At 39.8% G+C, this 27,713-nt stretch overlaps 1 protein-coding gene across 1 annotated transcript; it reads right to left on the reverse strand.

The window, feature by feature from the left end:
• Nucleotides 1-633: 633 nt before the first annotated feature.
• On the reverse strand, nucleotides 634-26,834 carry ALG8 (ALG8 alpha-1,3-glucosyltransferase). Its single transcript, XM_040631322.1, has 13 exons — nucleotides 25,057-26,834; nucleotides 21,548-21,626; nucleotides 16,624-16,817; nucleotides 14,307-14,416; nucleotides 13,183-13,250; nucleotides 10,156-10,282; nucleotides 9,588-9,691; nucleotides 7,050-7,164; nucleotides 5,863-6,002; nucleotides 4,500-4,639; nucleotides 3,101-3,198; nucleotides 2,683-2,755; nucleotides 634-883 (listed from the first exon to the last, which is right to left on the reverse strand). The coding sequence occupies exons 1-13, from the start codon at nucleotides 25,251-25,253 to the stop codon at nucleotides 652-654; spliced, it is 1,677 nt and encodes a 558-aa protein (XP_040487256.1). The 5' UTR covers nucleotides 25,254-26,834; the 3' UTR covers nucleotides 634-651.
• Nucleotides 26,835-27,713: the final 879 nt, after the last annotated feature.

Here is a 27,713-nt window from a genome sequence, read left to right on the forward strand (position 1 = left end):
GGTTAGAATAAACGAACTGGACAAGATGTCCTTAACTCAATGCAAGCATAGATGTGGTTTATAGCCTCTGCTGGCAGGCCAAACCAGTTCATTAAATATTCCCCCCTTGGCTTTGTGGGTATTGTCTTTGTATAATTCCAAAGGAAAAAAAAATCTCCTGGAACAAGGTGTATAGAATGGAGACAGTACACCATCTGCTTGCGTGCATGCCAAGAGGAAAGTGTAGGAGCTGGTAATGATCCAAAACATTTTTGTTCAGAAATACAAAATGGCATTTTATTTACATTTCCCTTAGCACCTGATTCTAACTACGCTTTACAGCCTGACCAGGGTCATCGCAGGCTACAAATAATCATGCTGTTGGTAGACCCCTGCTTGCTTTGAGCAAGCACAGCAGTCTGATGACCTCAGACAATTTTAACAGGGCAAGGCGAGGTTTGTTTCAAATGGGTTTCATTGGTTTTGGAGGACAAATGGCTTCTCACCATGGTGACAATCAGGTTGCTAGGCTGGGCAAGGCCAAGTTTAGAAGAATGGTCCTTCAAACAGAACAACTGAAATGAATGGTTCATGCCACCAGCGACTTTCTTCAAGTTCTGATTAATTTCCCATGAAATAATTGTTTGGAATACATCCAAGCAGTTCCTTTATTCATTGTTTCTTTGTCTTGCCGACAGGAGGGTCAGTCAATACCGAAACATACAGTTTGAACCACGCATATGTGATGCCCACTGCACAATACACTGAGGTCAGTAACAAAGGGATAAAGGGGTACTTCAGCTTCCAGGAGGTGAAAGGGAATACAAATTCACAGAAGACTTCCAGAGGCCCCAGGCCAAGGAGGTAGAAAGTTTCCATCCAATTAAAAAGAGGCTTTTCTTTTCTGAAGAAAAAAGGAGAGAAAAGTCTGATTTTAAATGCGTCCTTCTGGTGTAGCAAACATTTCTCAGCTCAAGCTTCCCACTTGCACTGTCCTGATGTGAAGAACAGTCAAAGCCAGAGTCAAGAGTGTATTAAATATCACACTTAGAAAAAGTTGATAACGATATAGCACTGCATTATCTCAACAACCCAGATTCAGCCAGTCATCGTCCAACTCCGCCGACACCCGGCGGAAGAGCCGAGAGAACCAGCTGTGCGTCTGCGAGAGGAAAGGCAGCTGGAGGCTGTGACACTGGAGTCAGAATACAGTAAACAATATAAACTGATGGTTTGTAAAATGTTTTTGCTTTGATAAAATCACATACACTTCGCTATTTAACCATTTTTAAGTATACACTTCAGTGCCATTAAGTAGACTGACAATGTGGTGCTACCGTTACCACTATCCACTTTCAAAAACATTGTTGTCACCCCAACAGAATCTCTGGAAACATTAAGCAAGAATCACTGCCCATTCCTCCTCCCCCACCCCTACTCTGCAACCTCTAATTTTACTTTTGGTCTCTGCGAATTTGCCTGTTCTAGATAGTTCATACAATCTCTGTCCGCTACTGTAGATAACGCTGCAATGAACACTGGTGTACAAGTATCTGAGCCCTGTTTTCAGTTCTTTGGGGCATATACCTAACAGTCCAATTGCTGGGTCAGATGGTTGTAACGGAGTTTTACTACAATTAAGTATATGAGGCTCATGGACACAACCAGATATGAATCATAGGGAAGCTTTAAAAAATTATACAGCGGGAGCACCTGGCGGCTCAGTTGGTTACGCAACCGCCTTCAGCTCAGGTCAAGACCCCAGGGTCCTGGAATCAAGTCCTGCATTGGGCTTCCTGCTCTGTGGGGAGCCTGCTTCTCCCTGTGCCCCTCCCCCTGCTCGTGCTTTCTCTCAAATAAATGAATAAAATCTTAAAAAAAAAATTATACAGAGGTGCCTGGGAGGCTCGGTTAAGGCTCGGACTCTTGGTTTCGGCTCAGGTCATGACCTCAGTCGTGAGCCGAGCCCTGTGTCAGGCTCCGTGCTCAGCAGGGAATCTGCTTGAGATTCTCTCCCTCCCCTTGTGCCCCTCTCCCTGCCTGTACATGCTCTCTCTCTCTCTAATAATAAATACAATCTTAAAAAAAAAATTATACAGGTAATGTTTAAAATGTTTAGTGTTTAAAAGAGAAAAAAATTCCACCCATAATTCTATAACAAGAATTTTTACATATATTTTAGCTTTATGCATCTATATTTATGTGGTTTTACTCAACATGCGTATTTTACATTGCAATTTTTAGTTTTCATATAAGGTTTTAATTTAAGCTAGGTAGTCCCTCCTCAAATACTCCCTCAAAATAAAGACATGAACTATGTTGTCATGTCAGAGTGACAGGTGATGGGTAATTTCTCCCTAAAAAGATCTGCCAATTTTTTGTAATGCTGTTCTATTAAAAAATATCCTTGGGGCGCCTGGGTGGCGCAGTCGTTAAAGCGTCTGCCTTCGGCTCAGGGCGTGATCCCGGCGTACCGGGGTCGAGTCCCACATCGGGCTCCTCTGCTATGAGCCTGCTTCTTCCTCTCCCACTCCCCCTGCTGTGTTCCCTCTCTCGCTGGCTGTCTCTCTGTCACATAAATAAATAAAATCTTAAAAAAAAAAATTAAAAAAAAATAAAAAAAATAAAAAATATCCTTAAAAGGCTTAGCTGACCATTTAGGAATAAACATTTCACAAGAGCAAACATAATTTTTTGGATTACCTGAATAGAGTCTTCAGTGAGGAAATACTATAGATGGTAAACAGTAACATGAGTAAGATTTTAATGGGAAGTTCTGTTAAAAGGATAAAGAAAAAAATACAGGTGAGAATTCAATTGAGAAGAAAATGATTTGTGATACTTAAGGCAATATAATAAGCACACTGACACAGCCATATAGTGCTAGCAAAGCCTTTTGAGCTTAACTGTGCATTTTTGTGACATCTAAAGATACTGAGGATTAGGGACAAATTAGAGGTTTTATTTAGGAAAATGGATGAGCGCTCTCCTTCCAAGAGATTTTAAGGTTGTTTAACTCAGATAGTATTGATCTCCAGGCCCTGGTGAAAGGAGCATGACAATCAAATCTCTCTCTTTCAAAAAAAAAAGAAAAAAGAAAAAAGAAAAAAAAGCTGTTTACCTGGTGCAGTGAAGAGCAGAGGGAAGAGGGAATAATGTCCTGTTGTGGTCAGAATCAGAAAAATGGAAGCATCTCCTGCTTTTCCCACAGACAGAAGGCTAAAAATAAAAATTCTTGTAATAATTCCTTGAAACAACAACCGAAACTTGCACTTACAGATAGCTTGAATAAACTGCATCTATTATTATTTCTCGAACTGGCTTAAGCATAAGATAACATACTGATCTTTGCTACAAGTCCAATTCAATTGAGAATATTAATTTAGTGGGAAAATTTAAGCAACTGACAGAAGAATGTACCACACTGATTGGGGAGTATTCAAAAAGAGTCTTGCTTCCCCGAGTAATTGCCTTCTCCAGGGAAAGGGATGGTGTGGGACTGGCAGCTATCTAGTGGTGGTGGCCAGGGAAACAGGACTTAGCAGTTTCCAACCCTATAGCTCTTCTCTTGTGTGGTGCCCTGTGCCTGATGGTGCTTGGTATGAATTCTAACCAAAGACATTAGAAGTTTTGCCCTATTTCTTAATTTGGAAACTCCACGTTGCCGAATGAATCCAAACAAGCCATATACTGATGTGACAAATTTGCTTAGGGTTCCTTCAGAGGTTAAATGATTTCTCTCAGGAGTTAAGAAAAATCTCAAGAAAAAAAGGCTAATTCTATTATCATCTATCAGGTTTAATTTTATACAAAACGGACACTACTGCATTTAATTTTTTTTTTTAAGCATGGTACAGTGAAAAGATCATAGGAATCAGCATCATAACATCAGGTTTAAGTCCTAACTGTGCTACTTGCTAGCTATGTGGCTTTGGATAAGTCACTTAAATTCTCTGAGCCCCGGTTTCTGTAGATCTTAAGACAGGGGATGATATCCATGTATCCTAATTACCTTAAAGGTTGTTGTGAGGCTCAAAAGAAAAAAATGCAAAAAACCAAAACAAAACAAAATAACCACCCCCCAAACACTGTAAGAATAGTTCTGCCACATGTGAAGTGCTACACAAACATTAGATTTTATTCCATAATGGACTCCATCCTTTGACTAACAACACTTAACAGAAACTGTGGAACCTTACTTTCACAGAAGTGATGACACCAAAGCCCATGCTTTTCTATACTATGCTGCCATTCAATACCCAGATCTAACAGCCTGGTATCATGGTTCTTAATCACTACAGTACCCCTTAACAAAAAAATGCAGAAACAGTATGTGCAACCTCACAGGTCCAGGGATCACAAGTTAAGCAACCTGTCCCGCCCTAGTATAAATCTGTTCCTCTACATCTTTGCCTTTGCCTATCCCATGGGATATGTCAAGAAGGGACAGATCAAACAGGAAACAATAGGGTCATTGGGAAATCTGCCAGAAATGCCAGCTGACTGAGTTACCTGCTTACCTCATTGGGAGAACCGCGAGGAGTATGGCCTTTTCGTGGACGTGCCACCCAAACAGGAAGGAGCTCAAGGCACAAAGAATCAGACACCGGAGAAAGCCTCTAGGCCCTTGAGGTTTAAACCAAAGACAGAAAACAGAGGGCTAGAAACAACAGGCAAAGATAAAACTTCAATATCATTCAAAATAGGCTTGACAGAAACATTGTTCAGATGAATACAATTTATATCCTCTCTGAAAAACCATAGATCTTAGGCTATTCTCCATTAAACTGGGATAATTCATCACTTTGTGAACACTCCAACAGAAGTTATAAAAAAAAAAACAACTCAGAAAAAAAGGCCTTTGGAAATACATGTTTAACTCATTAAAGTAATTCTGTTCATCAGAATTAATAATAAATGAAATTCTAGGATATCCAATAAAACCCCTTACTATATCTTCAGAATTAGTTAATTAGTAGTCTCTGAATTTATTAGGTCAAACTAAGAAAGTTCATAAACATTTTGGGGCTAATAATACATTATATTTTGCCATATTAATAAAGACATACCTAGCTTTGTGGGCTGAAGTGTAATTTATAACAAAAGTATGGCTTTCCACATGCAGCTTATGAGGCTGAGGTCTTAAAAAAAGTTTTTACCTTTGTTAGAACATGGGAACAAGCAGGCCAGCAGAGCTTAATTACCCACCAGTACTGCCACTTAATTAAGCAGGGTCAGGTGTCTTGCTAGGCTTGATCATTTAGAAACCAAAATTAAAGCTGAGTGTAATTATAGGTAGGATTGAGTTATTTATATTGAATGCCACTAAAATTATATCATGAAATTGAGAGCATTGTGATTGCTAACATAAAAACAGCTATGAATGAAGCCTCTAATAGCATCTGACTCATGTTAGATTCAACGTTTGATGCTCAAACAACTATTGTTGACTTTCTTAACTCACGGTCATCATCGAGACAAAAATATCCATGCCGTCCAGACGACTTTGGATTTTTGACTAGTTAGCCATGGATGTAAAGTACAGCAGAAACCAGATGTCCCCACTACCCACATTTCCCTCTTTCTCCTCAGTGCAGTCATTGCCCCTTCCTTCCTGGGCTTTTCTTTTGTCCTCATCTGAGGGTGAAGAGATGATCTGACAGCCACAGTGAGGGATCTTTCTCACAGAGGTTTTACTAGTAATTCTTCCTTAGGGTGTTCAAAGTTACTCTAAGAATTGCTATGAAAAACCTCAATCTGCAGCAGGATCACAGCCATGGTATCTGTCCTATAGCTGGAAAACCTTGAAAGCTGAAATTAACCAGCCGCACAAAAGAAAAACAGAGAAAACTCAAGAAATGAGTACTGTGGGTGAATTCTCACCAATATGGCCATCAGAGTGCAGATCAGGGTGGCCAAGGGAGTCACTGAAGGAAGGACTGTGTGTTGGAACTGCTGCACCAAACCACTTGTCATTGAGGCCTTGGGAATTTTGTTGGGATCAAGAAGTTTCAATTCCAAACCTACAGAATAAGTAGATATTTTGTTTTATTTTTATCAATAGCACACCATATTTTACCAACCAACTTCTTGAGGAAAAAAAAAGCTACTAAATCTTATTGCTGCTTCAAGGTCAAGATATATTAACTCAATTCTGTACTATTCTACCTAAAATGCCTCTGGTCTTGAGATTACCCAGTGCAGAGCAGCTATCTCTATTGGAAAAGAGACTTCGTGCAGCTTAAAAGGAACTTGGCTGGAGGCAGCATGAATAGCAATCTGCTCTCACCTCTAAAATGAGCAGGCTTTAAAAGGCAGATCTGACCGCGTCATACCCCAGCCTGGAACCGGGTAAAGTGCATATTCCCAAGCATGGCAGAGTGTCTTCCATGATCTAGCTCCTTCCTACCTCTCCAGCTTCATCTCTTCTGCTTGACTAAATGTGGTGTGGCCACAACCTACTGACACAGCATTCTCCACACTTGTCCCCTTTGCTTAGGATGGCCTACTCATTTTGCAAAGAACTCCCAATTCGCTCCCTCATCTGAGAAAGCTTTTAAACAAAAAAGTAGAGCTTATTTTCTTGTGGGCTAGAGACACACATGTGGGCCTTGTACATGTCTCTAATGGTGTTTACCCCACTGCACTGTATCTGTTTATGAGCTCATTTTCTCCACTATATTGGGTTTCGTAAAGGCAGAAATGATGATTATTAATCCACTTCTATCCCCAGCAAATAGGGGTTCAAGGAATACTTATTAAATGAACCAAGCCTGAGGATGATGATGCAAACCCCATCCCAAACAAGCTAATAGGACAGTCTGAACACCTGCATGGCCCTAATGCCACCGAAAATCAGTGAAACGTGGGAAGGTGTAGACTACCAAAATACTTTGTATTCATTAACCTCTTTCCTTTTCCTCCAGTCTGATGATTCTCTCTTAAAGCTAGTCACTATCTTCCTGCCACTGACTTTCCAGGTAAGACATCTCTGAGGAAACAGATATAAAAGGTAATGTACAGTATAGTTTCCTGACTCAGACAAGGAAAGTGGCCCTTGAATCTCATACCATGCTGGTTGTTTAAGGTTTTTGAAATATAAATGTTAAGAAATTCCTTGTAAGGATCCACGTACATCAAGGCTGGATTCACAGTGGGTGAGGGATAACACCACATTATGATTTCCTACAAGTATGTACCAAAAACAGTAATGGCGGCCATAATGTGCCCAGAGTTTCATAGCCATTACTTTTGGGCCCCTGAGGCACAGAGAGATGTGTAACTTGTCCAAAGTCACACAAGTGATAAGTGGTAGAATTAAACCCAGGTCTGTCTGGCTCCAAAGCCCCCTGCTACTAACAACCTAGCATTTCTTTATTGTTGTGCTTCTTACGACATGGCGCATGGGTACAGTCACCTATGTTATCCCGATTATAATCACTAGAAGAATCAAGTGACTTGATCAGCGCCACACAGCCAGTAATTTATGCAGGTGGGCCTCCAACCAAGTCATCAGACTCTAGACCCAGGGTTGGCAGAGTCTAGCCTGAGGGCCAAATCCCCAGCCTGTGGCTCATTTTTGTACAGCCCTGAAACTTTGAAGAGTTTTTATATTTTCCACAGTTGTAAAACAAACAAACAAACAAACAAACAAACAAACAAACAAACACACTTTATGTGGTCTGCAAAGCCTAAACTTTACTATCTGGCCCATTAGAGACAAAGTTTGCCAACCTTTGCTTGATCTTACCATTTCCCATCAAGCTAGGCTACATTTACAAACGACTGTGAGTTACTCCAGAGTGAATTATTTTCAGTAGGACCATCTCAAGATTAAATTTTTTTTTTTTTTTTTTTTTAATCACAACCCAAACTTAAAAGCCTAGCTTAGGTTTCCCATTTCTTCTTATCTCATGCATGGCGATCATTTTCCTTACTGGTTTAACACCCAGAGTCACAACGTACACATTCTTTTCTTCTGCATATATTAAGTTTAAAAGCAGATTAACTGCTGAATAACATCTTACTTAAGGCAAAAATTACCTTTTAAAAATTCTGCATATATTAAGTTTAAAAGCAGATTAACTGCTGAATAACATCTTACTTAAGGCAAAAATTACCTTTTAAAAATTTCTAAATATTTCATTTTTTTCCCAAGGAAAGGATCAACAAGGTCATGGCCACAAACAGCTTTCGTAAGTAGCATAGTCTGTCTGGCATGCACCCATCGGCCCGTATTTCTGGATCTGTTAGTATATGGATGATTGCCTAATCTTGTCCTTACGCACGGTTGCATAAAGAGATTCAACTCCAGCTATCTGGGGCTGAAGGACACACACGGGAAAATGACCGTTACTGGGGTAATAGGCTTATTAATAAGCAGATCCCTTCAAATCCTGATTTGAGAAAAGAAACATCTGCTTTATGTCAGATCTACTTCTTGGCCTTTGCTGTAATGATGGCTTTGGCATTGCATCTTCCAAAGGAGAAAAACAAACAAACAAACAAACCCGATGCTATCGCACAGTAAGCCCAGCACTGCCTGCAGGATCACCTAGCAGCTCATTTATTCCTCCCTGGGCCACACGGTCAGGTGAAAGTGACAGACCCGTTTTGCTCTGTGTGTCCAGTGATCAAACTTCAATCTTTGGGTGTGCAGATGTGTATATTTGCATGGGTCCCTGTGTGTGTATGTGTATGTGGGATTGTACAAGGATTTGGGCTCATCTGAATATAAATACTGATTTGACCCAATTCAAGTTCCAAGTTCCTCTGCCCCTTTTTTTTTCTTTAAGATTTCATTTTATTTGAGAGAGAGAGTGAGAGGGAACATGAGACAGGAGAGGGTCAGGATCAGAGGGAGAAGCAGACCCCCTCTGAGCAGGGAGCCCAATGCAGGACTCAATCCTGGGACCCCAGGATCATGACCTGAGCTGAAGGCAGTTACCCAACCAACTGAGCCACCCAGGCACCCCGAAGGGAACAATTTTAAAACATATCTGTTGAACATGCGTAATATTCTAGGCACTCCCAATGTCTGTTGTCAGTGAATGACTGTGAAAACACTATGAGTATGGATTTGGGGATTATAAATAAATTATAGCAAGTAGGCAAATTAGCAAATAGGGAAATCCATGAACAATGATTATCAATTCTCTGGGGCGCCTGGGTGGCTCAGTCGTTAAGCGTCTGCCTTCAGCTCAGGGCATGATCCCAGCGTTCTGGGATCGAGCCCCACATCAGGCTCCTCCACTGGGAGCCTGCTTCTTCCTCTCCCACTCCCCCTGCTTGTGTTCCCTCTCTCGTTGGCTGTCTCTCTCTCTGTCAAATAAATAAAATCTTTAAAAAAAAATGATTATCGATTCTGAGAGTGTGTGTCTGTGTGTGTGTGAGATATAAAAAGATCTAAATATACACATACATATTTGAATACAAACAAAAATGTTGGAAAGAATACCATCCTATCTTTGGGGAGTCATGTTGGGGAAGAGTAAGAAAAAAGTAGTTTTGCTTATTTTATACATTCTTGGTTTTATTATTTTTTCCTAAACAACACCAGCAGCAACAACAAAAAACACATATTACTTTATTAAAAAAATAAGACTTACCAAGGCTAGGAAAGGACCCAATGAAAGAGCGGAAACTAGGAAAACTATCAGTCCCAGGGAAGTAAGACGGACAAAGCTGAAACTGTTCCATCGGATGGACCCATCTACAGAAAAGCAACATTACCATTACTAGGAGCATGGACAACCATAACTTATACAATGTGCTAAAACTAGAAGTATCCCCTGATAGTACACCATTCTTACAATGTGACAAGAGCATGGAAAAGTGAGAATGGGTAAAGGGTTTCTAGGATCAATAGTTGAGAGGTATCTCAGGGGCACCCAGGTGGCTCAGTTGTTGGGCATCTGCCTTTGGCTCGGGTCCTGGGACCGGGCCCCACATTGGGCTCCCTGCTCAGTGGGGAGCCCGCTTCTCTCCCTCTCCCTCTGCTACTCCCCCTACTTGTGCTCTCTCTCTGTCAAATAAATAAATAAATAAATAAATAATCTTAAAATAAAAAAAATAGTTGAGAGTTATCTGTTGTGCCTTATAAAATCCTCTCATCAAGCTAACTACCAAGGCAGGGAAAAATAAAATAAAGGTTTTGCTATTATCACTGAAACGTGCCTGGTTTATTTGCAGTGAAACAGTAAGACCGTAGCAGGTATATCCCATACGCTGGTGCTACGTAGAGGTAGATGTGCTTGAAGTGCAGAAGAACAGCAAAGAGAAGTGCTCCTTCCACATGCCTTTTCTAGGAGATTTAAAAGGGAAATATCACTTTAAAATTCAGGGTAAACGAAATGTGGTAATGTAGTATCCTGGTTGGATCCTGAAACAGAAAAAGAACATTAGTGGAAAAACTGGTGAAATCTGAATGTACCAATGTTGGTTTTTTAGTCTTTTTTTGGTTTTGTTTTAATTTTAATTCCAGTTAGTTAACATACAGTGCTATATTAATTTCAGGTGTATAATATGGTTTTTTAGTCTTGATGAAAGTATCACAGTTTTATATAAAATGGTAACATTAGGGGAAAATGGGTGAGGGGCATAGGAACTCTCTGCACTATCTTTGCAACTTTTCCATAAATCTCAAACTATATTTAAAAATTAAGTTTATTAAAAAATTTAAAGAACCTGGAGATCAGTTGTATAACAATGTGAATATACCTGACAATGGTTAATACACTCAAAAATGGTTAAGACAGTTAATTTTATGTCTATTTTACCACAATTAGAAAAATACGTATTTTAACAGAGGATCATAGGGGAAGAGGGGAAAAATGAAACAAGACGAAACCAGAGAGGGAGATAAACCTTAAGACACTCTTAGTCATAGGAAACAAACTGAGGGTTGCTGGAGGGGACGAGGGTGGAGGGACGGGGTAACTGGGTGATGGACATTAAGGAGCATGTGATGTAATGAGCACTGGGTGTTATATAAGACTAATGAATCACAGACCTGTACCTCTGAAACCAATCCAATAATACAGTATGTTAACTGATTACATTTAAATAAAAAAATGTTTAAAAAAAAATAAGTCACGGTAATAAAAAGTACAGCATAAAAAATAGAGTCAGTGGCGTTGTAATAACGTATGGTGACAGATGGGAGCTGCACTTGTGGTAAGAACAGCATAAGGTACAGAGTTGTCGAATCACTATGCTGTACGCTGGGAACTAATGTAATGTTGTCAACTATGTCTCAATAAAAAAAATAATAATTTAAAAGCCATTAAAGGTATAAGATATACCAACAAGAAAAATATATATTTTAAAATATATATTCTGAACTACTTAATGAATGAAATACTACATCTGGTATATGTTTCAAAATAATCCTCTGTGTGTGTGTGTGTGTCTAGATCACTGTACTATTTTCTCCACTTTTGTATGTGATTTAAATCTGCTATAATAAAAAGTTTTTAAAATTCGGGCAAACATTCTACGTGCAATATAAGGTGAAAACAGGCAAGTGATTCCAGTTAGTTTTCATACCGAGCCTAGTTCATTACAGCAACAGGTATTTATTCAATACTAAGCTTGATGCTGAGGTACAGGACACATCATAATAACACATTACAAATTCCAATTAAAGATCTAAAGCCCAGGGAATTCAATCACCCTCCCCCCTTATAGTTCTACAACAGCTGGAGCTGATTTCCAGGGAGGAGCTGGAAAGAATACATATGATGTTATGTTACCAAAGAACCATTTAAATTTGCTGTTATAGGTCAGGTGACATATAGTGCTATCAGGCTGAAGGCATCAAGTACAGTACTTGGCCCTAACAAACTGAAAGCAGTCGGATTTAAAACAAACAAACAAACAAACAAATCCCAAGTTGACTATAACTAAATAAATCTGAATTCTACCTACCTCACAGGAATCTGGGGATCAAATGAGATAATGTTCCTGTGGTTCAGCAAGGAGACTGCCCAAGGGACCATGAAAGGCCAGGTTCCTTCTCTCACTCTCTCACTGGGTGTGGTCTAGAATAGATGAGTGAGGAATGATAAGGAAAAGAGAATGGGGGGCTTTCAGATCTCTTGTCACCCATTTTATAATTTATTTAAGATTCAGAAAAGATCTGGATGGTTCGATAGCTAAACTCTATTTGTTCAATAATATGGAATGCCAATTATGTTTCTAAGCACTATGTAGCTTTTTATGGTTAAAAAAAAAAACTTATCCAGACATTTATAGTTGACAAAGAACTTTAAAACAGATTATCAAATTTGATCTTTCCAAAGTCCCCGTGAGGTAGGAAGCCCAATTTTAAGTAGGCTCTGCATGCAGTATGGAGCCAGTGTGTGGCCTGAACTCACAACCCTGAGATCGAGACCTGAGCTGAGATCAAGAGCCAGACGCTCAACCAACTGACCCACCCAGGCTCCCCAGCGGGGAGCCCCACTTTACAAATAACAATGTAACAAGGGGGTACATTTCATTTTATGGATGCAAAAGCTGAGGCTGAGGGTGTTAAATGACTTGCTTTTGGTTAATGGTTCCCAAACCTGACTGTGAATCAAAATTCCCTATAGAGTCCAAAACCCCGATGCTAAGGATTCTGAGCCAGTGTACACAGGGGTGGCCCAGAAATCTGAACTTCTGATTTCTTCCTCTATAAAGAGGAGGGTAATAAATACAATAACTTCACAGAGTAGTTGTGAAGCTTACTCAGTAAGGTATTATATATAATGTACCTAACCCAAAGCAGCCAATGCATTTGTGTGAGCCCGAGTCATACAGTTTATTAGGGCCAGTCAGGATTTCAACTCAAGTATTCTGATTCCAAATCCCATACTTTCCATGACACTGCTACCTACTTCTGATGGTGAAACCGCACCATCAGTTATTATATTCTAAAAACTGAAGATTTCATTCCCAGATAAATGATTCCAACCAAATATAGCACCTCCAGTGCCTGCCACCCTCTAACAAGTTTTTAGAGTCTACGAGTAAAACGGAAAGTTATTATTAAAAGAGAAGGCAGGATTTGCGAGAAACACTCAATGAAAGAGTCTATATAGCGCTTGGCAATTCAAAACAGTTGGTCAGGTAAGTCTGCCGATCACCCATTATACTGTTGCCTTTATAAGCTCAAAATCAGTCCTAAGGGGGAAAAATCTCATCCACCTATTTTGTATTTACCTGAAATAATCGTGCAATGGAGAGTAGCATTAGTCCAAATAAAAAACCATTGTACTGGAAATGAATATCTGGGCTTAGGTTAAGGAAAGACAACCAAGGATACCAAATTCAAATTGAACTGTTTCAGCAGATTGAGTATCAAAATGTAAATGCTTTCCTAATGGGCAAACTGAAAACTCCCAGTTTGGACTTCTTATAAATGCGTTTTCTACAAACAGAGCTAAATCTTAGACAGACTCTAATTAAAATGCATATAGTGCCAAGGATTATAGAGGGGATAAAAAATTTATGTTTAAGAAGAAAACCAGGAAACTTTCCCATGTTTTTTCTACCTTAAAGACCCAGCAGCTACGGGACAAGTTTTTTGGTTTTGTTTTTTAGAATTAGGGATGAGAAAGTAAAGGCCTAAAAGCTACTGAAGGCTGCTAGCATGTAGCACCCCTTTGTTTAGAGTATCTATACACAATCTTACTTAGTAAGCCTCACAGTGAACCTGTGAGGAAGTCAGACCTCGGAGCCATTAATCCACATATGGCCCAAAGCTACTGTGATGCCATAGCTAAGAGCTGAGTCCAGGTCAGATTTGAACTGAAGTCTGGGTGTTTTCCTCACATGTGGGTACCTTTATGAAAACTGTAAAATATAAGGGTCCTGCCATTAAGATTTTGGTTTCATTCAAACCTTCTGGATTTAAGAACTTTGTCTGTTAATATGTGGTAAGCTAAGATGGCAGAAAAGCACGAAGGCCTGTCTGCTCCCATAAGCAACAATGAGGTAGGCCCTTTCCTAGAAAAGGTATTTAGAGTAATATGTTATAAAACTATTTAAGAAATATGTATTAATCTAAAGACAGTCAACGAACCCCAGTATATTGCTTTACTTACTGGTAGTTTAACTGGTTCTTGAACATCATCAACTTTTCAGAGACGAAGTGCTCTTACAATTAGAATCTGGTATAGTTGGAGAACCCATAGAAACCACAGTTTGGGGAACCCAATGACCCACCCCACATCCATTTTCAAAAGCAGCTCACACTTCAGAATCATCACTGTAGAAATAATTAATCTTATACTTAGTATACATCAGAATAAGTAAGGGACTAGTACAGAAAATGTCAAGGATACGGTCCACAATTAGCAGCCCGAAGTTCCACAGTAGTAACACTGATAGGATAAATTTTGGCTTCTCTGTAAGTTCTTTACCTGCTTTTTTCCCATCAACGCATTTACAACACCTACATTGAAACAGCAGGAAGGAAGCAGAAATAACTTTCATCTTCATTAGAACATCACAATATTATTAGAGTACACTCTAATACACTCAGATACATTTTACTAGCTATTACTGATAAACTGTCCATGCTGTTCTTGACTGCTTGAAAAGGTGACAACAGAAACCAAGACCTCAGGGTTAGTTCCATGTCTCTTTCCGAGCTATGCTGATTTGAAACAAAGTCTTCATTTAATAAAACGAAAAATTAAAAAACAGCCACCATAAACCCAAAAGGATTCTGAAAACTGATAGAGCACACAGTATTTCAGTCCTCAAGTAAAAAATGCAGATCATACCTGAGACTAATGTAACAATGTAACATTGTGTGTCAACTGTACTAAAAAAACATGCAGGCCAAGATGATATAGCACTTTAATAATTATATATAGCACTCAAATTAAAAATAGAGCCATAAACTTATAGCTCCTGGTTGTCCAAATAATTTTAAAAACATTTATTAAAAATGTATATCATTTAACAGTCAAAATCTATTATTAAGTGACAATAGCAGATGACAAAAAATTATGATCATATTTTTATTTTATAAAAATTATATTCAGACACAGAAGAGAGGATAAAATAACATGCACCAAAATGTTAATAGTGACAGTTATAAGTGGAGAAGTATGGGTCACATTTACTTTATGTATATGTGTACATTTCTGTTTTCCAAACTTTTTTTTTTTTTTGAAGATTTTATTTTTTTATTTATTTGAAGAGATAGAGACAGCCAGCGAGAGACGGAACAGAAGCAGGGGGAGGTGGGAGAGGAAGAAGCAGGCTCATAGTGGAGGAGCCTGATGTGGGGCTCGATCCCATAATGCCGGGATTACGCCCTGAGCTGAAGGCAGATGCTTAACGACTGCGCCACCCAAGCGCCCGTTTTCCAAACTTTTGACACAGATGTATAATCCTATAAAAAGATTTTTAAAAATGTGTTTTCATTTGAATATTGGCAAATCCTAAAAACAGAAATGTAAGCCAAAAAAATAGACAATAAAGATGCAGTTAAAGAGGGATCTGCTTTTCCTCCATGGAGCCTGTTTCCTCATCAACAGAGACAGTAACCTTATAGGTTAATTGAGAAAATTAAGTAAATTACTATCTATACTTGGTGCTTGGTTCCAGGAACTGGCACATAGATCTCAACAATTTTTATCTTACTTAACGGCTCCCTCTACATTGCAGATGGAAATGAATTCTACTCCTCCTCCTTCTGCCTACATATACACTTTCCCTGGGAGCTTGAAGCTTTTGAGTTTAAAGGAGGACATCACAAATCGCCTTCCCTTCCAACTCCGGCTAGGTGATAAACAGACTGAAAGTTAAGGTGTCAAACAGGTAATAGTCCATAATGATCAGTGATTAAAAAATTCCCAAGGGACTCTCCCGAATGGGGCAAGGGTTCAGGGCCTCACAAAGAGAAATGATCCATTTGTGACAAGGGTGACTAAAGGGACACAGTTAGTGCTCTCTCACAATCATACCTGCAGGCTTAAGTATTAGGACAGAACAGAAACCAACATTAACTGAGAACTAATTACCTGGAAGTCACTGTGCAAGACACTATATATATGTGTATTCAAATAAAATTGATTTATAATAAAAGATGTGAAGCATAAAAATATGAAATATAAATGTAACTTAAAATTAGTGAAGAGTCTTCATGAAGGAAAGAATTCAGAAACAACAACTAAAGGCACTCAGCAAGGTTTCCTGAGTTTATTAGAATGGAAACTCCACTGGTGGTCAGCACAACCCATATGTGTACACGAGTGTGTGTATCCTAATAGGGTAGGTCACAGAAGCCTCTGGGGGCATACAGAAAGGAAAGGAAAAAGCATATGGAACCATACTAGGCAGGAGAAATGGTGATGGAATTCTACTTGGGACTACTTTTCACAATATTCACAATCTCTTGTTCTACCTCTGTCTTGTAACCCTACCTTATCTCACACTTTCTTCCAGAAGACTCAGCTAGACTGTTTACTGTAATTACTCACTGTAATTATTCATTGTATTACTTTAAAACATAAAAACAGGGTTTGGGACTGTTCTAGCATTTGCTATTATATGAACTTTGCTTTCCCTAAATGAGGAACCAGTTAATACTTAATACTATATTATGTCCTCAACACCTTCCATACAAAATGACATTCTCAGACTTACTCGTGGACAGCATACACAAAGAGTACATCTGTAAAAATGACAGAAAATCTCTGGAAAAGCAAGGTCCTTGAGCTGGAGTAATTCAGATTATGGACATTCAGCATCTCTTGATCAAAATATTTGGCAACATGTGACAGGGCATACTCAAACCATGCAAAAAAAGGGGGGTAATCCAAGGTCCACTCTGAAGTTGCCTGTGGGAAAAATCAAAGAGAGAACACATCCTAAAATAAATGAATAAACAAGGTATAAAGATTGAAAATCCTCGTTCTCTAGTCTTTAAGAAAGTATATGAAATGAAATTGCATTTAAAATATGACCTACGGGCGCCTGGCTGGCTCATTCGGAAGAGCATGCGACTCTTGATTTTGGGGTTGTGAGTTTGAGCCCCACATGTGGTGTAGAGATCACTAAAGAAAAAAAAGTAAAAAAATGACCTGTATTAATAGAGTAATTCCTATGTAAGACTGAGCAGAATACCAAAACCTGGTTCCTAAGTTATTTAATATGGTCTCCCATTTCCTTAAGTAGAATCAACTATATTTCAAAGGAAATTAATGAAATTTGCAAGAATAAAACTTGGCTATGATATGACGCTACTTATCTAAATATAAAAAAGGGAGCTATGGCATAACAAATGGTTCACTAGCTTGGGTTCAGGTTCTTTCTCAGGCTCATTTTCCCTATTTGTAAAGTAGGTATTATAAGGGCTAATTGACATAATCCATATGAAATACAGATATAAATGGCAAAATGCAACACAAATGCTATTTATCTTTTGTTCCAATATGAGATACTGAGGTTAAGAGAGCAAAAGCCATTCTTTGCCATTTCTGTGTTCCGAACATTTAGTAAGTGCCTGATTTATTAAGTATTAAATAATCATTAGTTAAGTGAACGAGCAGCCACTAATGAGTAAACGAAAATGCCGATCACATGAAATACAGAGTATATGAAAATGAAGTATATAACTTCAGGATATTATGTTTTTTAGATTTCTTTAAGTCTCAGTTTCCTCATCCAAACAACAGGGATGCTAGTGTGTACCTCATGGGTTATTGCATTAAATTTTACATACACATATAAAATACTATTTATATAGCACTGAACCAGATACAAGCTCAATATCAATAAATATTATTTACTATCATTTAAAAAATTATTACTATCACCATAGGATGTCCCTAAAACTAAACCTGGACCTTGCACTTCTTTTGTTTTTTTAATGTTTTTTTATTATATTATGTTAGTCACCATACAGTACATCCCTGGTTTCTGATGTAAAGTTCGATGATTCATTAGTTGCGTATAACACCCAGTGCACCATGCAATACGTGACCTCCTTGGACCTTGCACTTCTAAGAGCTCAGATCGTAATCATCTCCCTACTCTGCATTTGTTGCTCTTTTCAGTGAGAAACTCCTCTCCTGGAATTGCACTGAGGGTCCAGTGGGTACTAACTGGGTGCCCACAGGGACTACTATTTAGGATTGTTCTGTGGTATAAAATGAGGTGAGAGAGACTCACCTCTGAGCTTTACTTATTTTAGTAGTTTATTTCCTTAAATAAATAAAGCTCTTTGTGGTAAAGATCAGCGACAACTTCAGGTCCAGGTAAGAAGTAGCCTAACTACTCCCCCTGCAGGTATAAAAATGTAGAAGCCTCAGAAGAGGCAAACCCAGAGGCTCTCAGGCTACAGCACTCAAGCTATGCACGTACCCATTAAGTTCTTGCTCTTGAAAAGTTCCTTCCCTAATCCCAAGTTTCCAATGTGGGGTGTAAACGAGATGAGATATTTAGCTACAGCAAAATTAGAAATTCTATCATTTAATCTCATCCTTTTTAATGCCTATTTTTAACAGCGTATTAATAAAGTAGTACTTTTATAACATATATAAACTCACACTGAGTAGTAAATGCTCAAAAATGTTTTCTTGCTAGGGTGTAAATACTTAAGAAACAAGTTTAGAAAGTCATGTAATTCCAAGAAAGTCAACATCAACTTGGACTTTATTAACATCAGCTGTTCCCAGCTACAGTTTCTATGTCAGAGTTCACTCTACACTTAAAGAGTCATTTACTCTATAGGAAGTGTAAAAGGTTCGTTCCTACTTTATCTTATTGACACGTTTATTGCTTTAAATAAAATGGGGACCAGGAAGCGTTGAAAAAAATTGGGACAGGTGCTGCCTGGGAGATTGTCAATTTTCCAAAACAAAGTGTCCCTGTCCTTTCTTTTCTATTCTCAATCCCACACCACTCAGAAGCTCTCTATACATTCCCCACACAAAGACTTTCCAAATCTAGCTCCGAAGGTTCTCTTAACCTCAAGGATTTCTATCTGGGGGCATTTTATTACTTAAACAGCTTTTGGGAAGCCAGTGAAGCTATTAGCTATCATCTTCTCCCAAGTGAAGAGTTCCATCACTTAACTAAAACCTGGTAGAGCCATAACTCAAATCTGGGTCTCCTGACTGCAAATCCATTAGTTCAGTAAGCTACTACAACAGAGCTGTAGAGAGCAAGATGGAGTCACTCATGTCAAGCAATGACTCATGTCAAACACTGACTCATGAACAGCAGCAGTATGGTAAGGAGCCAAGGGCGTTGCAGCTGAGACCAGATATCGTGAAGCCAGCACAGGCTGACGACAGCCAGAACTGATAACCAGCAGAACCAGAAGAAGCCTGCAATGACCCAAGACTGATTAGACTCATTTAAAAAGGGAGGGCTTTTGCAGCAAACTGTGAGACTCTCCAGACGTTGAATGTGGCGAAAAAAAGGTCAGTGTCTGATGAGTCTGACGGTTTGCTGCAAAAGTCTACCCTTTTCAAATGAGTCTAATCAGTCTTGGGTCTTTGCAGGCTTCTTCTGGTTCTGCTGGTTATCAGTTCTGGCTGTCGTCAGCCTGTGCTGGCTTCACGATATCTGGTCTCAGCTGCAACGCCCTTGGCTCCTTACCACACTCCTGGATGTGAGGGACTCTATCTTGCTCTCTCCAAGAGCTGTATCTTCAAATAAAAACATCCAACCTCTTCATATGAAGATTCAAAACAACTGTGTTCATTCCATAAATATTTACTATGGGTCTTTCTGGTGTCTTTCTGAATCAGTGGACCAACCAATGTAAGCTGAAGCCACAGCAGAAGGGCAGGTTAGAAGTCACAGTTAAGCAGTCCACTGCTCACATGTTCACTCTCCTTATTATGGCAGAGGGACCCTTCCAGACCTGACCACATGTACCTCTCCAGCCTTATCTCCTGTGAGCCTCTTCTCACATATAGCCAAGCCTTGCCCACAAGAGAGTTTTGCTCCTTATTGGCTTTTGTTGTTATTTTTGAGGAGAGCAGGAAGAATAAAGAAGTATACCATTACTAGAGTATCTTTTTTTTTAGAGTAAGCTCTACGCCCAAAGTGGGGCTTGAACTCACAACCTGAGATCAAGAATCGCATACTCTAGAGACTGAGCCAGCCAGGTGCCCCTAGAATATCTTTTACATAAGTCTCTTTTATCTAAAATAAACTGATAAAGAAGATAGCTTTGGCCTAAATAGTTTTAGGAGTCCTAAGATAACAGAAAGTGGTGAAAGTTACAGGAGTAAAGGAGAGAGAACATCCAGAAAGAATTACAGAATTAAAAGAACAAGGACCACAAAGAGAACCCTAGAGAGTACCAGCTGTTGAGAGGGTGTGTAGGTGAGGAAGAGTTAGCAAAGGAAACAAAGAGGGAATGGTCAGAGAGAAAGGGGAGATGGGGGCTGCCTTTTCATTTATAGTCCAAGGGTCATATATGAATAATGCTAATTATTAATAACCCTTAATAATGTTTACTGAGCACTTCTGTTCCAAGACTGTGCTAAGGATTATAAGCATTATATTCATTTCACTCTAATACTTCTTATCATTAATAGTTAGGGATGTTGAGGCTTTGAGAGGTCAAGCGGTGTGTCCATGGTCACACAGTATACACCCAGAGCTGCAAGTCACACAGAGGCAGTCTGGAACCACAGCCAAAGCTCTTGACCACCACGCCACATATCATGTCTTCTAATTGGTCTGCATACATGCAAACTGAAATAGTTTAAAGTATTTTAAAAGTAAAGTATTTAAAGTAATTGCTTACAGATCCTTAATATTCCTATCAAATACTTATAGTATTATTATGTGAGAAGCAACTTGGTCCCTTAGGTCAATTGTTCTTAAGCTATTAAGGACTATTCTGATCTGGCCAAAAAAACCAAAATACAAAAACAAACAAACAAAAAAACACAAAAAGCAAGAATGAATTCACAGAAAACTTCAGACTGTCTTAAAGAAATCTCCCTGTAGCGGAGTGCTGTTTTTGATCCAGACACTTCTAAAGTGAGGTCTGTTTCTCATGAAATATCATATGCAACTTAGTAATTCATACCAGCAATAAAAATACATAGTTTTTATAAATAATAGAAGAGAATGCTTTGTATATTACCAGAATCCTACAAATCACATTTGATTATTCCTTTTCTCATAAATCACCAAATACTGGGGACAGACAGGATCTTAGAAATAATTCATTCCTAATCCTTATGTGCCAGATGAGAAACTAAGGCTCAGAGAAATGAAATATATTTTCTATGCTGTGGCAGAGCCAGGTCTAGAATACAATTTTTCCTCTTTCTCAATCCCAAATTCTTTCAAAAAGGGTGTGGCAAATATTATAATTCCCAATTTATAGTTTGGGAAACTCATTTTGAAGTAAAGGGATTCCCTAATGGTGCCAGAGGACAGATTGGAGGAAAAAGCACAATTATTTTGAAGATTAATTAGACCCATAATCACACAGAAAACTTTTTTTGGGAAAACTTTTAATATCAGTAATACTTATATGATATCACACATCATCATAAAACATAAGCCAGCAAAAAAAGTGAAAATTAAAACTTACCTCATAATACCACTGTGATATTGGCAAACTGTGAGTGATAGCAAGCCAGTTTCGGTGTACTTCAAAATCTGTGGAATGGCTATCAAAATAATCACATGAGTGAAATGAGATTTTGTCACATTTATTAATTTCACATTTCTTTCTTTCTTTTCGTTTTCTTCCTTCCTTCCTTCTTCCTTTCCTTTCCCTTTCTTTCTTTCTTCTTTTCTTTTCTTTTCTTTTGTCTGTCTTTCCTTTCTTTCACAATAGACTCCACACCCAGTGTAAAGCCCAACTCAGGGCTAAAACTCAGGACCCTGAGATCAAGACCCCAGCTGAGACCAAGAGTCGGATGCTCAACTGACTGAGTCACCCAGGCACCCCTTGATTTCACATTTCTAAAATTATGCTTTTAAAAGGACCAACACTCCTATATTGTCATAGCTCATGATCCTGTAAACACACAAACAGGCATTACATAATCCTGAAATACCTCATTTATCTGAAGGGCAGACTTCCTTCTGGAAAAGCCGGGGATCTATATGTAAGTGAAAAGGTTTTTGGAGTTATCTAAAGGACTGACCGAAAGCCCATACTTTTTCATAAGGAAAGTTCTCTGGCTATTGCTCAGAGGTGACTTACTCTTGTTCACAAAGAATTCTAACAAAATTCATCTGGAAAGTGTTTCACACACCAGACAGATTCAAGGATAAGAAGGAATTCATCAGACAGAGAAGGTAGGAAAAGGCACCTGCCCTACCTTTTCCATGTCTCCAATTCCTCACTATATACAAATGCAATCAAGCATTTCCCCTGCAGGGGAAGAAACATATTCTCTTCTACCCTTTTAAATTCTGTAGCTGGCCTAAGAATGAAACTGACATAAGACAGATTAACAGGAGGAAAAAAGCCAATTTTAATAACACATGTATGTATGGAAGTCCCAAAAGATAAAAGAAAGATAGGAGACTTAGAAGGCAGCCAACCGACTAAGGCTTATATACCACCCTGAGCTGAGGAAAGGGATAGGGGACTGGGCCTTCCAATGGCGGGAAGGCAATTCACGGGAAGCCAGAAGAGGAAGTTTGGTGCATGAGTCTGTCAGGTGAAAAAGTGATCTCTGGTAACAGATCTCTTCCCAAAACAGTCCCCCTTTCTAATGTAAATTTTCCTTATAAAAGGGTTAAGTTCTACTTTGCTTTCAGAGCTTCTCCCGTGTCTGCTGTTTCTCAAAATAATCAGCCCCAAATAATCCTTTTGCCAGAGACTTATTTTGGGATGGCATATTCTGTACCCTTCTCCCCTCTTTAGAATAATTTTTTTCCATTTGTCCACTGCTGTACTTCCCTTCCATGTCTTGAATAGCACCTAATACATGGATGGGCTCAACACATTCTTGCTGAGTTAACTCTCATCAAAGTCTGATGAGTTCTGCAGCAAAACCTGATTAACACTTCCCAACGTTTTATACAACCTTTCCTGTGACAACTCTCCTGAGTTTCCTAGCCAACCCCTTCTATGTCTCTTTCATGGCTTTCCATTCCAATATTCATCAAGTAAACGCTGATGTTCCCCTAGTTCAGTTCTTGGTCCTCTTTTTATGCAATTTACTGTTCTGTACAATCTTATTCATACTTATTGTGTCCATTATTAACTGTACAATGATGACTCCCACACCACAAAACAAGCTTGATCTCTTTCCTGAGTTCTAGAGCTAGACATCCCCAAATTCCTCCTGACAGTGTCACCTCAATTTCCTACAGAATCCTCAAAATCACAACTCAAAATTGATCTCATGACTTAGGAATTCCATTTCTAAGTATACACAGTACTGAACAGAAATGCATTTACCTATGTTACCAAAAGATATGTACTGGGCATGTCTTCAGGCCTTCAACTACAGGTCGATTCCTCAGAGACTTATCCCTGACACCCAATCTAAAGTAAGTCCCTCTAGTTAGTCCCCTTATAGAATTTCATTCTTTTCCTTTGTAACGTTTTTAGCGCAAACGTAGTTATGTAATTACATATTTGCATTGATTTGTTTCTGGAACTATTATCCTATAAAACTACACCCTTTACAGGGTTAGTGATCATATCCATTTTGTCCTCCCCTGTATTGCCTAGCCACAGTACCTGGTATGTAAAAGCAGTTAACAAACACTTTGTTGACTATATTTACATTTATTATGTAGCTTACCTCTCACATCCCCGGGTTTTACAGTTTGAGAAGCAGAGCATTAACTACAACTACATACATTCTTAGTCCTGGACTAAGAGCAGTATTCAAAATAACAACCTCTAGGCTTAAGTAACTAAAGCAAATCACTAAAGCGTATCACTTTAAATGCACAGACTTACAGTTAAAAAAAATTCCCTTTCACTCTGATTTGAAAGGAATCTTACGTTGTAGAAAGATTTTCCCAATTTGCTTTTAAAATGGAAAGATGGTTCTTATTTACTTTCAGTTATGCAGAAAGTTTGGCCAACCCCTTTAAGTCTCTGTAAGTCATTTTGCTAAACCTACACGCTCTTCATTGCTTCTATAATTACATATACACATCAGTATGAATGTACACTCTATACATACAGCTCTTCCTTCCATATCCAACAGGATATCACCAAGAACTTGAACCAAAGGATACCAGTAAACCAAAACCTAAACTGGGAAGGGGTAGGGAGACCTAGAGGGAAGGGAGAAAAGGAATGAAGGGAAAAATCACTGCATAAGAGTTAGAAAGGATGAACAGATGGTGGATGCTAATATTAATAAATATTGAGTATCCACAGTATACACATTACTTGGTGGTTGCTTCCTAATCGGTTTCCATGCTTTCAGACTTGTCCCTCCATTTTTCAAATAGTCTAACCTTGTGTGATCTGGCCGCTACCCACCTCATTCTGTGCCACTCTCCTCCTCCCATAATGCTCTTCAGCCACAATGGCCACTTTCTGTTCCCAGAATGCTCTGAGTTCTTTCCTACCACAGGGCCTTCACACTTTTTCTTTCCTATGCCTGAACTGCTTTTTACATTGCTTATTCTCTTTCATCCTTCGAATTTTAACTTAAACATCAACTCCTAAAAGAGTAAAGTCTTGACCCGTAGTCACTCTATTTCCTTCATAGATACTACCACAATCTGAAACTATCGTTTTTGTCTATCTGCCCTCACGAATTCTATCGAGGGCAAGAACAGGAAATGTCTTCCTCACTACTGCACCTCCAAGACTTAGTGCCTTGCCAGCTGGTAACTGATAAATACCGCTGAATGAATGATGGAGGTGGGTGTTCTTAACCTGCACACTAAGGATGAGGACCCAAGGCTTAGAAACACTAAAGTCAGACAGCGCCAAGCCTGAAGTCAGCTATTCAGGGCTATGATCTAGTTCTCACGTCAAGTAACAATCAATCGGCGGAGGGGGAAGCACAGCGGCGCCCACACGACTTCCAAGTTCCCTTTCCTCCTCCCACCCACGGGCATCCACGCTTCTCATTCCCGCTTTGACCAGCCGCGGTGCGGGTCCCTTACTAGGTGGGGATGAGAAGGCATTTGAGGAGAGTCACCCCGAGCGCCAAAGCCGAAAACCAATTTCCACTACCCGTCGCAAATCCGAGCGCAGCCATCACTGCAGCGCCGCGCGCTCTCAACCAACTGGATCCGCATCCGGGCTCCCGCGCATGCGGAGAAAGCCGTCTGAGAGAGGGCTCCCGGGCCGCTGCGCGCATGCGCTCAGTCAGTCCTCCCGCGGGACTCGGGAGCTCTGGTATTTAAACCTCCCGCTCGCTGTCTTTTCACCGCCCGGCCTCTTTCTCGGGCTCATCAGGGTATGGCTGCGTCTGCGCGGGTCTCTTAGGCGACAAGTTAAGTTTCGTTAGCTACTTCATACTTCCTTTTAAATAGTTGCTGGGCGTCTGCTCTGGCGTTTCCTGCATTTTGCTTGACAGAACCTGGCGTTTCGGTACCTAGGCGAGAAAGAGCTGTGTTTTGTCCTAGAGGCGTAGTGGAGGAGGCAGCATTGTAACCTAAGAGTTACGGGAGAAAAAAGCACCTGAGAGTTCTGGAGGTGCCTAATCCGGGCACCTGAACGGAAGTGTTAGCTCCAAGTAGAGAATGATGTGAGCAAAGATACAGAGGTGAGAAACGTTTTGTGCTTCCAGAACTCCGAACTAGGCTCATGCTGCAGCACCTACCTGAGTGGAACCCATTCTGAAGGCAGGCTAGAGTCTAGCTCTTGTTACACAATGTAGAAGTAACTTGGGGATCTTGTGAAGATTCAGATTCAGAATCTGATTCAGTAGACTCCTAGATCGTGCTGGTGCTGCTGGTGCGTGGGCTATAAGGGCCAAGGCAGAGGAATGGAGTTAGTCTGCATCACGTACTGTCTGATCTCGGGCATGACTAATCTCTCTAAACGTCGGTTTCCTTTTCTGTAAATAGGAGATAAAAATGGTGTCTGCCGCATAAAGTGGTTGTGAGGATTAAATGAGAGTGCACGTGAAGAGCTTGATATGATGCCAGGACAGAATAAAGTTTCAATAAATAATGTTTCAGAGACTTTAAGTACCTTGTTGAAAGATGCACAGCATTGTAGGTACAGTGTCACTCTCCTTATAGGAGTTTATGTCCTCCTACATCTTCAAATGCTACCCACCTGAATATGACACTCAAATGTATATCTCAAGCCCAGCCCTCATCTTTCACCTCCAGACCCTTATATCCATCTGCCTAACTGACCTCTCTTAGATGTTTTAAAGGCAATTTGCATTAGTTTCCTATTCCTCCTGTAACACATTAACACAAGCTAAGCATAAGCTTAAAACAGTACAAATTTATACTCTTACAGTTCTGGAGATCAGAAGTCTAAAATCTGTCTCAATAGGCTAAAGTCAAGGTGTCATTAGGTTTGGTTCCTTCTGGAGGCTCTGAGGGGGAGAATGTCTTTTCTTTTTCAGCTTCCAGAAGTTGTCTGTATTCCCTGGCACCTTCCTCACCTAACTGTAACCTCTTCCTTATTGTCACATCTGTTGCTTTTCTGGAGTCCAATCTCCAGGACACATGTGATTACATCTAGGGCCCACCTGGATAATCCAAGATCATCTCCCCATCTCAATATTTAATTTAATCATTTCTGCCTTTTTCCGTATGCAGTAATATTCACAGGTTCCAGGGATTCAGTTTACCATATACCTCAAGCTCAATATATCCCAAACTGAAGTCATGCTGTTGCAATGTTATCCACCCAGAATGGTATCAACTGTCCAGTTGTTCACCTCCCCAACCCTGTACCTGCAAACTCACTGTGAATTGATTATCTCAACATCCATTCCCAATCCCCTTTCCCCTTTTCCATTTTCTCTCAAGAGAATAGAAAAGTTAAACAGTTGATCTTCCAGCTTCCCTGGCAGCTAGAAGTGGCCTGATGACACCGTTATGTCTGGTAAGACTTCAGCGGAAATCTGCTGGGGGTGGGGGGGGGTGGTTTGAGAAAGGTTTTCCTTTCCTGATAAAAGAGACAGTTGTCTTGAATTTTACCCCTTTTCTCAATTCTTTCTGCCTTGGACTTGATCATGGGGCATGGAGCTGGTTTTGGCTGTGAGGAAAAAGATGTTCATGTTGGCCCTGGCATCACTGAACTGCTAAACAAATCCCTCCTACCTCTGGAATTCTTACTATCTTTTTGTCTAAAGAAACTTATTATTTGAGGAAATGCTCACACATGTACATGTGCACACACCATGCTTCTGTGTTCAAGCCGCTGTTGGCCAGGTTGTCAGTCATTCTGTAAAAGTATTCCTAACTGTTATTGCCGAGTCCTGTCTTTTTGACCTCCATGTCTCTCACATGCATCCCCTCCTCCCCACCCTTCTTCACTCTACCTCACTGATCTGCTTTCAGGCTCTAGTACATGCAGGTTCCTTCCTGTCATCGTGCCTTTACACATCTGTTCCCTTATCTGGAATATTCTTTTTCTTTTTCTTTTTTTTTTAAAGATTTTATTTATTTATTTGAATGAGAGAGAGAGCGAGCAAGTGAGAGAGAGCAATAGTAGGGGCAGAGGCAGAGACAGAGGGAGAAGCAGACTCCTCACTAAGCAGGGATGTGGGGCTTGATCCCAGGACCCTGGGATCATGACCTGAGCCACAAGCAGACGTTTAACTGACTGAGCCACCCAGGCGCCCCTGGAA

The sequence above is a fragment of the Ursus maritimus genome, unplaced genomic scaffold, assembly GCF_017311325.1.
Source record: "Ursus maritimus isolate PB19 unplaced genomic scaffold, ASM1731132v1 scaffold_16, whole genome shotgun sequence".
Lineage (NCBI taxonomy): Eukaryota > Metazoa > Chordata > Mammalia > Carnivora > Ursidae > Ursus > Ursus maritimus.